The sequence below is a fragment of the Pseudophryne corroboree genome, chromosome 10 (assembly GCF_028390025.1).
Source record: "Pseudophryne corroboree isolate aPseCor3 chromosome 10, aPseCor3.hap2, whole genome shotgun sequence".
Classification (NCBI taxonomy): domain Eukaryota; kingdom Metazoa; phylum Chordata; class Amphibia; order Anura; family Myobatrachidae; genus Pseudophryne; species Pseudophryne corroboree.
The window spans coordinates 81,852,220-81,865,602 of record NC_086453.1 but is presented as its reverse complement, the minus strand read 5'-3'; the positions used below and the strand labels follow the sequence as shown (position 1 = coordinate 81,865,602).

The window sequence follows — 13,383 nt, the reverse complement described above, 5'->3', positions numbered from 1 at the left end:
GTCGCAGTGCGAACATTGCGCATGCGTACTAAGCGGATTTTCACTGCGATGCGATGAAAAATACCGAGCGAACAACTCGGAATGAGGGCCAATATACAGTACTTTCATTTTCAAGTTTACAAGTGCAAACCACTCATCGGGCTGTAAGATCTGTACAGTCTTTGCTAGATGAATTCAGTGACGCCCTCCAGGGACTTGTGCCCCTAGGCAGCCGCCTAAAGCTGCCTAATGGTAGTGCGGGCCCTACACGCATACACACACACACATACATACAGATACACACACATACATACACATAGATACACACACAGCATACCTCCCAACTTTTTAGACTGAGGTAGCGAGACACCTGTGCGTGCCTGAAAAATGGGGCATGTCCTATGGGAAAGGGGACGTGGCTTCATGGGCAGGCCTGCGAACGTGAGCCACGCCCCTGTTTTCATCACTGAAGGGGCATGCCCAGTCCTCTATGAGATGCTGGCATGCCCTCTCTCCCCCTGTCTCCACTGAATAGACGCTGTGTGCATGCGCACAGCATCTATTCTCTCTGCTCTGCTAAGCAGAGCAGTGACTACAGGAGCATCCCAACTGCCCCCACACCCACCCTACACTGCGGCCCGCGGGTGGCACAACAGGACAGTCCCCATAAAACGGGACTGGCCCACGAAAATCGGGGCGGTTGGGAGGTATGTACACACACACACACACACACACACACACACACACACACACACACACTTTCTCACTATACTCTCCCTCAAGTTACCATCTGGCTGGCCGATTTTCTAGCAGTTTCTCTGTCCTCCCCTGCAGCCTGGTCCCATGTAGCTCTGCCCATCAGTGCTGTGTAGCTCCGCCCTCTTTTCGGACTGAACACGGACACTGACTGAAAATGATGCTGTCAGGGGGGAGGAGGAGGATTCAAGCTGCCGGCGCAGCTGCCTGTCAAACGGTGTGACAGGCACAGCAGCCGGCCGCAGCAGGGGGGACAGGTGCAGCACAGGGATGCAGAGCAGGGAGAGAGCCTCTTTAGCCTGATGCCTACCTGCTTTGCATCCCTTTGCTGTGCGGGTAACGCCGGGCCTGTGTACAAACGCATACTTGTCTACTTTGATTTTTTTCCTCTCTAGGAGGAGAAGCCTGGAGAGGAGATGCAGATGGGTGGCGAAAGGATTGGACCAAGCCAGTCGAATCATTATGCCCCACCCCCTCTCAAAACAAATTGCAGCGATTGGTTTACATTTGTATAGAGGTGGGGCCAAAATGATGCCCCCTCCATGATGACCCTGGGATTCACTAGGAAGTGGGAGGGATGTGGGAGGGGTGCCCACTCTTCCGGGGCTGCCCACTTCACTAGGAAGTGGGCGAGATGCGCGGTGGTGCCCACTCTTCCGGGGCTGCAGAGGACTACCCCAACAATCGTGTGTCTCCCTCAGGATCCGGGACAGTAGGTAAGTATGCACAAAGGTGCTAATGCAATCGGGTCAGACGGAATAAGAAGAGTGGTGGAAAACTTAAGAACTTCCTGTAAAGTGGCTACTACTGTACGCGAACATGTTCCTTTCAGTGCACGTATATGAGTGTCAATGCTAGTGGCTGCTTTCACAGGTGCACAGCTGCAAACATCGGAGGCCATAGTCAGATGGAGAGACACATTTGCCACAGGGCTTGTGCAAATTTTGATGGTGCGACCAATGGTGGCATATAAATATGCACCAATCAGTATTACAGGGTGCACAGGCGCTAAAAGTGGGAGTCTTAGTCCTTGCACATTCAGCCTTGTGCATGTACACAAGAGGAGGAGTTTGTAGGCCATCTGCATAGACTCGCAGACAGGTGACCGTCGATATACCCTGCTACATGTGTGCGGCTCTCAATCAGGCCCATAGTGTTAACTAAGGCCACAATTCAGTGTCACTCGTAAATGTGTTGAAATCGCTATTAGGCAATTTCAGTGCATGTGCAAGGTCTTAAACTACATTCTCTTCAGAACATAGGGGGAAATACACCCCATAGGCGGCGACTATCTGATCGCAGCACAGCAAAAAGTTGCTAGCGAGCGATCAACTCGGAATGACCCCCATGGTTTTGCCCAACTGCTAACAAATTTGCTGATGCGATCAACTCTGAATTAAGCCCATAGTCTAAGTCCTGGTGGGGGGGCGGTGACAGGACGTCGATGCTGCGTTTTGTAGGCGTCAACTCACCATTTGGGGAGGTGCGGTCTGGACAATCCAGGTGTGTCTGGACGGTTTGCGGGACGAGCTGCAGTGGCTGTGTGACGTCACATGCAGCCGATACGACTCAAAAGATGTCTAGGCTGCATAGGCAGGGGGCTAACCTTATCATACAAGCGCTCACATGTTAGCGGCGGAAGGGGAGGACCCAGCATGCAGGGGGGACTTGCCCTGTGCTGGGCATCCCCCCGCATGTCAAGGATGTAGTTGTGCGATTTTTTTCCATGCTGAATTAGGCCATAGTCATTAATTTGATTGCGTGCATGGCATTAACAGAAATAACATCTCTATGGTATGGATGACCTTTTGTATTTAATACTAATAGAGAAACTGTGGGCCTAATTCAGACCTGATCATAGCCGTGCTAAGCTACAATCAGATACTCAGACATGTGGGGGGACGCAGACATGGGGGGGGGGGGGGGTCTGCCCCCCCTCCCAGCACAAGTACAAAAACATTGCACAGAAGAGTAGCTCCCTACCAGTGCAGCTCCTGCACGCTGGCAGGAAGCTACTCATCGCTGTGAGGGTCGCAGCGGCTGTGTGTGACATCACGCACGGTCCGGGCACGCCTGCGTTGCCCGGACCGCGCCCCTCCTGCCAGGGCCGGTGCAAGGTTTCTCGGTACCCTAGGCAAAACTGCCCCTTCCCCCAACCTGCCTTCCAGGTGAAAGACATGCTGCTCGTCTCCCCCACCCCCAGTCTGTTGCATGGCTGCTCTCTTCTCCCTATCTCCCCAGTATGTGTGGGTGCCTGCTGCTCTCACACCTCTGTTAAATGTCTGCTGTTCTATCTCCCCCACCATCTATGTGTGTGCTGCTGCTCATCCCCCCCAGACTGTGTGCATGCCTGCTGCTCATCTCCGCCCCCGCCCCCCAGACTGCTGCTCTCCCCCCTCTTTCCTTATCAAATGCAGAGAGTGCACTATGCAGCCACCTTACCTGCAGGCTGCGATGCAGAGTTGGGACTGAGTAGTCTGCGAAAGAGTCTGGAATGAAGAGCAGCACCACATGTCACCCCCAGCCAGGACTCCAGGAGCTGTCAAAGTTACTGCCTGTGCCGGGTGGAGGCGGAGCTGGAGGCTGCAATATGGGAGCTCGCCAGTTGCGACTACTGTAAAATAGGAGTGCCGGGAGGATTGCGGCGGCCGTGAGGTAGGACCATGCTACCTTTTTCAGGCAGCTGTAGCCGGTCGCCCCCTCAGGATCTGGTGCCCCTAGGCAGCTGCCTAAAGCTGCCTAGTGGAAGCTCCGGCCCTGCCTCCTGCCCAGCAACCGCATGTGCCTGTCAATCAGGCAAAGGCGACCGCAGGGCTGAGACGGCCGTCTGGCATGCGTAGGCGCACTGCGGAGCCGGTGCATGCACAGTTCAGACCAGATCGGCTGCTGTGTGAAAACGCACAGCACCGGTCAGGTCTGAATTAGGCCCTGTGAACAAAGGCTATTTTTCTCAGTAGCAGGAGTGTTGTTCTTTGGTCACAGATGAACCAGAAAGAGGATGTGTCCTTTTTAAGGATAGTAAATGTCTAACTTTATGGTAATATTTTCCAACCACGGAATGGATCTTTCCAAAAGAACGCAAAACACTTTGAGTTTGTATAAGCCGGTTGATAGTTTCCATGTTTTCAACTACATGACATGTTCTGCAGGTCACAGCTTGCTTCATCTGATTTCTTCATCTTGCTTCATCTGCCCGGGTCCGCGCTCCCCCTCACCCCCCTCTTACCTGTCGTCCAACTGCAGCCTCTATCCCTAACCCAGCACACGCTGCTGTAAGGTGGGCTGCTGTGGATCCAGGGAGGCTACTGCCACTGAGTGCAGGACTCTCCTCTACCTGCAGGGGGGGTTAGCGATTGCACTGAACCCCCTCCCCACCTCTACAAGACGATCTGCGATGCACAAATAGTAGGTTTTTTTTTGCATTTTTGCTAAAAAGGGGGCATGGGACCTAATTCAGACCTGATCGGTGCTGTGCATTTTCGCACAGCAGCTGATCAGGTCTGAACTGCGCGTGCACCGGCGCAACAGTGCACCTGCGCATGCCAGACAGCCGACGGCCGTCTCAGCCCTGCGATCGCCTCTGCCTGATTGACAGGCAGAGGCATTCGCTGGTTGGGAGGGGGCGTGCCGGCAGTGTTTGGCCGCCGTTTTAGGGGCACGGTCCAGGCAATGCAGGAGTGCCCGGACCGTGTGGGGGCAGGCCGCGCAGCTGCGTGACATCACATGCAGCCGCTGCGACCTTCACAACGATGAGTAGCTCCCTGCGCTGGTAGGGAGCTACTCTTCAAGTACAAAAGCATTGCCACTGTGTGTGTGTGGGGGGGGGGGGGGTAGGGCCAGACATGCGGGGCGGACTATCCCTGTGCTGGGCGTCCCCCGCATGTCTGAGTTACTGATCGTAGCCGTGCAAAATTTTGCACGGCTATGATCAGGTCTGAATTAGGCCCATGGCCACACCTCCATGATTAGGCCATGCCCCCAACTTCACCGGGACTTGGACAATCTCTCTATGGCCCACATAGTGTACCCAGATTTTGGGGTTCAGTAATTCTAGCCATAGAATCATAGAACTGTTTCTTAGTATTGCAAGTTTTTGCTTGACAGAAGATAAGTGTGGATCCGGAACCTCAGCCATACATTTTCTCATGGTCTCCTTACGCATGGGCTTACAGAAATATTTCTAGACACATTGCACAGGGTAAGTTCAAACTGAAATATCCCCCAATCATGACATTCTCTGAGGATAACAGATTTACCACCTTATGCTAATGCCAGTATCTGTTCAACTAATTATGGGGGTTAGTATGTGCAGGGGTGCCAGAATGATTTCGTGTTGAGGGGGCGAAGTTAGAATCTAATTTTGGCGGCTCTGCTGCGGTGCCGGTCTCGTCTCCTTCGACCCCATACCCACCTGGGATTTGGTGAAAGCCGGACCGGACCAGATTCCCTGCTAGGTGCAAGAGATCCATCACATATATTCTTCCCTTCTCAATAGGCACGTCTCACACAGAGCCTTTGATACACACCATTGATACTCCCATGACACTCCAGGACGGGGTGGTGATGTGCAATCGTATTGTCACCGGCCCCAAAATGTTCTATTTGATAGAAAGATATGGCCAAGTTTTTATAATAAAAATTGAGATACGAATGGGCGGCAGGGTAAATCACCTATCATTAAAAATATCCTGAGTGCTCCCCCCCCAATCACTACCAGACTTAAGAGGCTAATACATCAATTAGCCGAATCCCCGATTCCCCCATGACCAGTCTGATACGCGATAAGCAATCCCCCCTTTCTCTGACGATCAAACATGTTAGAAATCTGTGACCTGCTGACTCTGATCATTTTTAGATCGGACATAATTTTAATTTTTAGGTCAGACCCCTTTATTTTGCATAAACTTAGCTTGGCGGTGTCGTGGAGAATCACAGCTGCAGGAAAGAGGAGTGGGATTGTTACGGTGCATCTATCCATTTGGAATAACTAGCGTCAGCACTCACAGTGACTGTATCCTGGCTCAGGAATCCTTCGAGGCTCCCTGTTCCATAGTGAATTGCGAACACTGTATCATTCTTTTTGTAAGTGCTGGATGCTCCCGAATTATATCTCTTGTGAAACCCTGCAATATATCAGGAGAAAAAGTAATTAGCAGCTAAATTCCGAGTTCCGGAGGTTTGATACTTTTGTGCGAGTCTTCCCGTTTTCTTAAAGCAGCAATCATTTACAAGGCAAAACCAACCTGATTTTGCGTTGTAAGTGATTGCTGCTTTAAGAAAATGGGCAGACTCGGACAAAATTATCACACCTCCGCCAAATCGGAGGCTATTTCATTTAGCCGTAGGTGTCTTTTTATTACCAACTACCTGATGACAAGACAATAAATATTCAGTATGTAACATTTGGATTGTGAATATTTACAGCTTGTGGGGTATATGTATCAAAGCTTGAAGAGAGATGAAGTGGAGAGAGACAACATAACAACCAATCAGTCTGTCATTTTACAGGCTGTGGGCCTGATTCTCACTTGTAAGGTATAGCACAGATGCAGGGAAGCGGGAAGTGGCTGTGCAATACCGTACAAATGACAATAAAATGCAGCAGGAGGCGTCTGTATGAAACAGATGCTTCCCGCATGCATGAGTGCTGAGGATGCAGCATCGTATCACTATCGCCACCATCGGTCGCGACTCTCGGTGCTAGCAGCCCTGCGTAACCTGAAAGTATACTTAGATTGGTCATCTGTACCGGGTGTGGTATGAGTTGCCGGCGGCCGGGTCCCCGGTGGCCAGCATACTGGCGCCGGGATCCCAACCGCCGGCTTGCCGACAGTGGGGCAATCGCAAATGAGCCCCTTGTGGGCACGGTGGCGCGCTACGCGCACCACGCTATCTATTCTCCCTCCAGGGGGGTCGTGGACCCCCAAGAGGGAGAAAAGGTGTCTGTATGCCGGTTGTCGGGATTCCGGCACCGGTATACTGTGCGTTGGGATCCCACAACTGGTATACTGAATACCATCCATATGAACCAGACAGCCGGTTCCTGGAAGTTTGTGTCTAAAGATGCAGACCCTGAGCCCAGCACACCTACAAAACACGGCAACACGCCCCCCGCTCTGTCAAACCCCCCCCCCCCCCCAAACATTGCAGCATGTCAATCATGCTGTGGCTAAGCGGGGTCTACAAGGAACATCACGGGACCCATTCTGCAGACATGTGCAGACCCCAAACCATCAGATTTGTACGTAAACCATCGGATTTGTGTACAAATCCAAATAAAAAATGACAGTTAGGAGCTGATTGGTTGGCACTTTGTTTCTCTCCACTTTATTTCTCTCCATGCTTTGATAAATCTCCCCTGTGCAGTTTTTTTAGCATAATATTGCAACTGGAGTAGATTCCTTGATTTGGTGAAAACTGCTGTAATGGGTTTGATAAAGCCAAACGTTTAAATATGCCAACATAAATCCCTTTGTACATGTCCCGTTTCACTAGGCAGTCTGTCCTAAACCACATACAGCTTGGGCTAACCCTCAGGAGATTTAGGAGTTCCCAAATCATACCTCCCAACATCCAGGATTTGTCAACTCAGGACTAATGTAAGTAGAGCCGGCCTTAGGCATAGGCAAACTAGGCAAATGCTTAGGGCATTTGGTATGCCATGGTGCACAAGCAGCTTCTGCAGATTAAAATGATATGCGGCATGCTTATATTGTGTGTGTGACTGCGGCTATATCTGTATACGAAATGCTATGTTACAGTGAATTCCTGGAAATCACGTAACATAGCATTTCATATGCAGATACAGTCACAATCGCACACAGAATAAAGGCATGCCGCATATCATTTTAATCAGCAGAAGCTGTTTGTGCATCCTAGCCACATAGTAATGCAAATAAGATGCATTTTTTTTATCAAAAAAAGGTGCACGGCATTAGCAAAGCTGCCAGCTGACTCACGCCAGGCATCTCCTGCTGCATGGCGTATTGAGGCAAGATGTATGAGGACACAACTGTATCAAAGCAGAGGCAGAGGTCACAGTGTTAGCAGCTATGTGGGTGCTGTGTGCAGGTGGGTTGGTTGTGCAATAGTGTTCAGCATATGTGTAAGGGGCATTATATGTATCATGTGTATAAATGCATTAATAATGTGTGGCAAATGTATAAGGGGCACTACAGTATGTGTGTAATTATGTGTATAAATGCACTAATAATGTGCACCATATGTGAAAGGGACATTATGTATGTCATTATGTGTATAAAAGCATTAATAATGTGCGGCATATGTGTAAGGGACATTATGTGTATAAGGACATTAATAAAGGTTGTCATAATGTGTAACATGCATTATGTTTATAAGGACATTAATAATGTGTGTCATATGTGTACGTGGCATTACTGTGTGGTATTATGTGTATAAATGCATTACTAATGTGTGGCATTATGTGTATAAGGTGCTCCACAGGCTTAACATATAAAAAGAGCACTACTGTGTGGTCTAATGTGAATAAAGAGCAATACAGTGTGGTGTAATGTGAATAAGGAGCAATTCAGTATTTATGTAATGTGAATAAGGGGCACTGCTGTGTGGAGAACGTATATAAGGTAAAGTGGTACTACTGTGTGATGTAACGTGAATAAGGGAGACTATTGCATGATAAAATGTGAATAAAGTTGCAGTACTGTGTGGTGTAATTTGAATTGGGGGTACTGTTGTGTGGCCATGCCCCTTCCCAGCAAGAACACACTCCTTTTTGGGTTGTGCGCCGAATGTGCGCAATGTTCCTATTAAAATATAGGGGGTCAGAACACCAAAATGAGGACTGCTATGGGCAAGGGGTGATGATGCTGGGAAAAGGGTGCAGGGTCAGAGGCGGAACTAGGGGCGGTGCTAAGGGGCACCAGCCAAAATCTTGCCTAGGACATCATTTTAGTTAGGGCCAGCTCTGAATGTAAGTAATATTCACTGCAAAAGTGGGAATGCCGCAATCACGAGCCACGCCTCCCACTTTCGTCACTGTGGGGGCATGCCCAGAGCTCTGTCTCCCTAGAATAGATGCTGTGTGTCTATTCACCGCTGCTCTGCTAGCAGAGCAATGAGTGACAGGAGCCTATCAACTACTTCCCCCTCCTCTACGCAGAACACTGCAGCCTGTGGGTGAGACAGCAGAACAGTGCCCAGAAAAAGGGACTGTCCTGCGAAAATTGGGACAGTTGGAAGGAATGACCAAACCAACACACACCACCAGTGCTTTGGGTTTTCATCCAACCATGGGAAATTAATTCTGCGATATGAGTCCAAAAATCACTGGCAATCGGTGTGTTGCAATTTGCAAATCCCCCAAAAATGGTCTGTTGAGCAAATCTCCCACGGTACATTCTGTGGTTAGTGATCCAATTGTTCTGGTTTACAGAATGTGCTTTTTCAAGCTAAGCCGATGCCTTTGGCAGAAATGCCGGTCTTACTCCTAAGAAATAGTAGGCCACAATTTTCTGTAGTTAGTCTTCCCTTATTTGTAAAACATAGCAGTCGCTTGCCATGAATATTTGAGAACATTATTTTTCCAGGCAGGATAGATACTGGAGGTTAGAAATGCCGGTCATTTTCTCCTAAAGGAAGCCATTTCTTTACTGCCTCTTGACTGACATTTTATCGTAGAGCTTACTAAGGGAGATTTAAAACAGAGTACTAAACGATCATAAGTGCTTTGATAGCCTGTGTTCCTTCAATATATATATTTTGTGCAGAGACTGCACCATTGAAATGGAATTTAAATGAACCTCAGGATAGCATCTGAGACATCTATCTAAACAGCCAGAGATCAGAGGAGGAGAGATGCAACGGCCGAATCCCTGCTTGAAGCCTGTATTCACTCTGTGAAGTGTTCCCTGTTGCTCTGACTGATTAGCTATTCCCCATGTAAGCCAGACTCAAAAATAAATAAATAAATAAATAAATTTGGTGTTCTCTGTACGGCAACTAATTTGAAGGTAGACCAAGATCAGGCTTAATTGGCCCTAAGAGACAATATATGTTTCTCATCACAATTGCTGGCCCTAGTGAAGCGCTGTAAATATATGATTATATAATTAAGAAATAAAGCCCTCAGAGTGGTTTCCTTTAGAGAGAATTAGGATATTTAACATGACATGTAGGTGCGGGGATAACACTTGTGTTTGATTACTCACAGCATGCTATGTCGAAGAATGAGCAGCGGATGGATGGCACCCAGAGGTTGGAGGAGCCAGTGTCAAAGATGACGGTAAATTTCTGTTGAGGCGTACCAATCGCGATCTCACCGTAGTACTGGGCCTGCCAGGGACAAGAATTCAATGGTCAGAAGAATCCGGCCTGGAGTTATTTTACTTATTTTATTTTTTGATTGTCCTCATTCGCATTTTATTAATATAGAATTCCTGGGCACACCCTTGGGGGTAGATAGAACTCCTGGGCACACACTTGGGGGAGATAGAACTCCTGGGCACACACTTGGGGGAGATAGAACTCCTGGGCACACACTTGGGGGAGATAGAACTCCTGGGCTCACACTTTGGGGAGATAGAACTCCTTGGCACACACTTGAAGAGAGATAGAACTCCTGGGCACACACTTGGGGGAGCTAGAACTCATGGGTACACACTTGGGGGAGCTAGACCTCCTGTGAAAACAGTTTTGGGAGCTAGAACTCCTGGGCACACACTTGGGGGAGCTAGAACACCTTGCACACTCTTGGGGGGAGATAGAACTCCTGGTCATACACATGAAGGGAGATAGAACTCCTTGGCACACATTTGGGGGGAGCTAGAACTTCTGGGCACACACTTGGGGGGAGCTAGAACACCTGGGCACACTCTTTGGGGGGAGACAGAACTCCTGGTCACACACATGAAGGGGGATAGAACTCCTAGGCACATACTTGGGGGGAGCTAGAACTCCTGGGCACATACTTGGAGGGGAGCTAGAACTCCCGGGGACACACTTGGGGGGAGATAAAACTCCTGGGTACACACTTGGGGGGAGCTAGAATTCCTGGGCATACACTTGGGGGGAGTTGTACAGTATCACACCTTTGTTTTGATAAGTTGCCTTTAGCAACCAATCAGCTGCAAATTTCCATTTTATAGACTGTGCAGAATAAGTGATAAGTAGAAGCTGATTTGCAATGGGCAACTTCTCCACACCATGTCTCCCAATGGTTTGATACATCTCCCCTATGTGTTTTTCTTCAACTTCGTTCTGGTGAGCTGAGGTCCAGGTGGGTGATAAATTATGTTATTTTCCCCTCAGTGGGTGGGGCTATGAATATGCAATACACTACATCTTCATGGGAAAATGGGCAGGACCTGGTAGTTTGGACTACTCTCCCAGGAGTCTGCACTGGGACATTCAAAGAAAGTAGGCAAGTACTTCTTGGAACAATCCTAAGCACTAGAGTTTATCTGTATAAAAGCAATAGAAGGTGTTTTATCAGTGATTAGGAATGATGTTGTATTTTTGTGCTTGCAGCCATATGTAATCGACCATCACCTCCCAACTGGAAAAATAGATACTCAAATAAATGTAAAAAAGTACATATTGAATTACAAGCTGCTTACATTGGGACCTTACGAGGCTTCTTCCATATGATGCCTGCCATAGGATACTTTAATGAGGTTGCACATTGTGACAGGTGGTTAGGAACTGGACTGTGCCATCTCAAAGTAGGGGGAGGAGACACACAGTGAATGTAATAAGTGGACAATCACTAAACTGTTGTGTCACAGGGGTTGCTTCTTCCATTCTTCCAAAGATGGCAATATGTAGGGTGAGGAAAGAAACTTCTCAGATTTTAAAATTTAACTCAAAAGCCATGGTAAATGCTATTCAAAATTGTAGTACATAATCTAAAAGTGCGTGGAACACAGTTTATTTTAATTGATTTTGAAGATGATATCATCCACTTGGTGGCCTTTCTTCTTTTTTAGGTCTTTCTCACTTACGTCCAAGTAGTTGGTGAGTTTCTCAGGGACTTCAGCCAGATGAGGGACCTCATTATCCTCAAACCTGCGTTTTAGCTCCTCAGTGGTCATGTGGTCACTCAGTGTATGTCTGATGGATCTAAACTTCTTCAAGGGAATCCTGAAAAACAGATTAATTTATATGTATCAAGTTATTTCATCCATTTGAGTTGTATCACAAGGGGGTGCAGCCCACCACTTCCTGACAATTCGCCTTCCTATAAGAGCACATCAATGCCGACTGCACGCCAGCTGGACTAGTTTAATTTCTTTAACATTTTAAAACCTCTCTCACACCTCAGCTAGCCACCTTAACATGTCATGTTAGAATTTAAACCCAGGAACAGTGTTTTCATATCTGACATGCTTCCTCTTTCATTGATGGCACCTACAGAATACAGGGTCTGATGCATTGCCTACACGGAACATGTAAAGAGGGAGCTGTATCAAGCTTGGGGAGATATAAAGTGGAGAAGTTGCCCAAATCATCCAATAAGCTACTAACTGTTGTTTCAAACAAATGCCAGAAAAGGTTTTATACCCTTATAACCATTTGCCAGATATGTGCAGGAGAATCAGACAACCAAAGCACAGCTACTAAATTGATTGCATTATAAATAATAGACACTGGATACCTAATGCATCTGGTGAATGGAAAGCTACAGTATTGAGTGTACCCTCATCAGACTCACATTCTGTCTCATCAAAAGCAACAAGCCACATGTCTATAAGACAATGGTCATAGGTAGGTTAGGATGATCTGATTTGGCGCACTCCGAAACCTTTGGGGTAAATTTTCTATGCATCACTTTTCAAATCTAGACACTGCATTTAAAGAGTCAGTGATATTAAATACACAACCATGTGTGTTTTGCAATTTCAGACAGAAAGGTTAGTGACTGGTGACTACTGTAATGGAAGAATCTACCTTAGTTTGTAGCTAAGGAAAAAAATAGGGGCTTCCCAAAAACCCCACTGAATTTCAGTAGTAATAGGTTATTACAGTGTCGTTTTTGGGGTGTCGTCAGTAGCCCGGATTCCCAGATTTTGTTTGTGTTCAGTTTTATAATTACTTTTCCATTGCAAGATGGGTTTAAAGTTTTCCTTCTGTTATTAATGTTGCTATTCCAAGGCTTTTGGGTACATAACATTTTTTGCCTTCCAACCTCCATTTCTGTCAGTTAATTTAGTTAATTGATCTATGGTTATTTCAGTCAGTTATTTCAGGTCATTACGTTATGGTTATTTCTAGCCAGTGTACACCAACGGGAGGTCTGACAGGGATCCCAACCCCCTTGTATGTCTTCTGGGATCCAATATTACCACTTTGTGAAGCTTTCTTCCAAATCCATCCAGTGGCAGGAGCAGAACAGCCCCCCCCCCCCCCCCCCATGGTCACATTTCTACCTGGAGCATTCCGCCTGAGGACCGACTGAACCCAACCCCCTAGTATGTCTTCTGTTATGCAATGTTTCCACTCTGTGAAGTTATCTTCCAAATCCATCCAGTGGCAGGAACAGAACAGCCCCCCCCATGGTCACATTTCTACCTGGAGCATTCCGCCGTGAGGACCGACCGAACCCAACCCCCTAGTATGTCTTCTGTTATGCAATGTTTCCACTCTGTGAAGTTATCTTCCAAATCCATCCAG

General features: G+C 47.7%; 1 protein-coding gene across 3 annotated transcripts in view; it reads right to left on the bottom strand.

Annotated features, from left to right (window-relative positions):
• The window catches only part of LOC134966074 (cathepsin D-like), a 71,725-nt gene that overhangs the window by 36,867 nt on the left and 21,475 nt on the right, over positions 1–13,383 (bottom strand). For all 3 annotated transcript variants that reach the window (XM_063942540.1, XM_063942542.1, XM_063942541.1), the window contains exons 2-4: positions 11,715–11,853; positions 9,924–10,047; positions 5,740–5,858 (exon numbers count right to left, since the gene is read on the bottom strand). In XM_063942540.1, the coding sequence (XP_063798610.1) occupies positions 5,740–5,858; positions 9,924–10,047; positions 11,715–11,853 (382 nt within the window). The remainder of the gene's footprint in view (positions 1–5,739; positions 5,859–9,923; positions 10,048–11,714; positions 11,854–13,383) is intronic.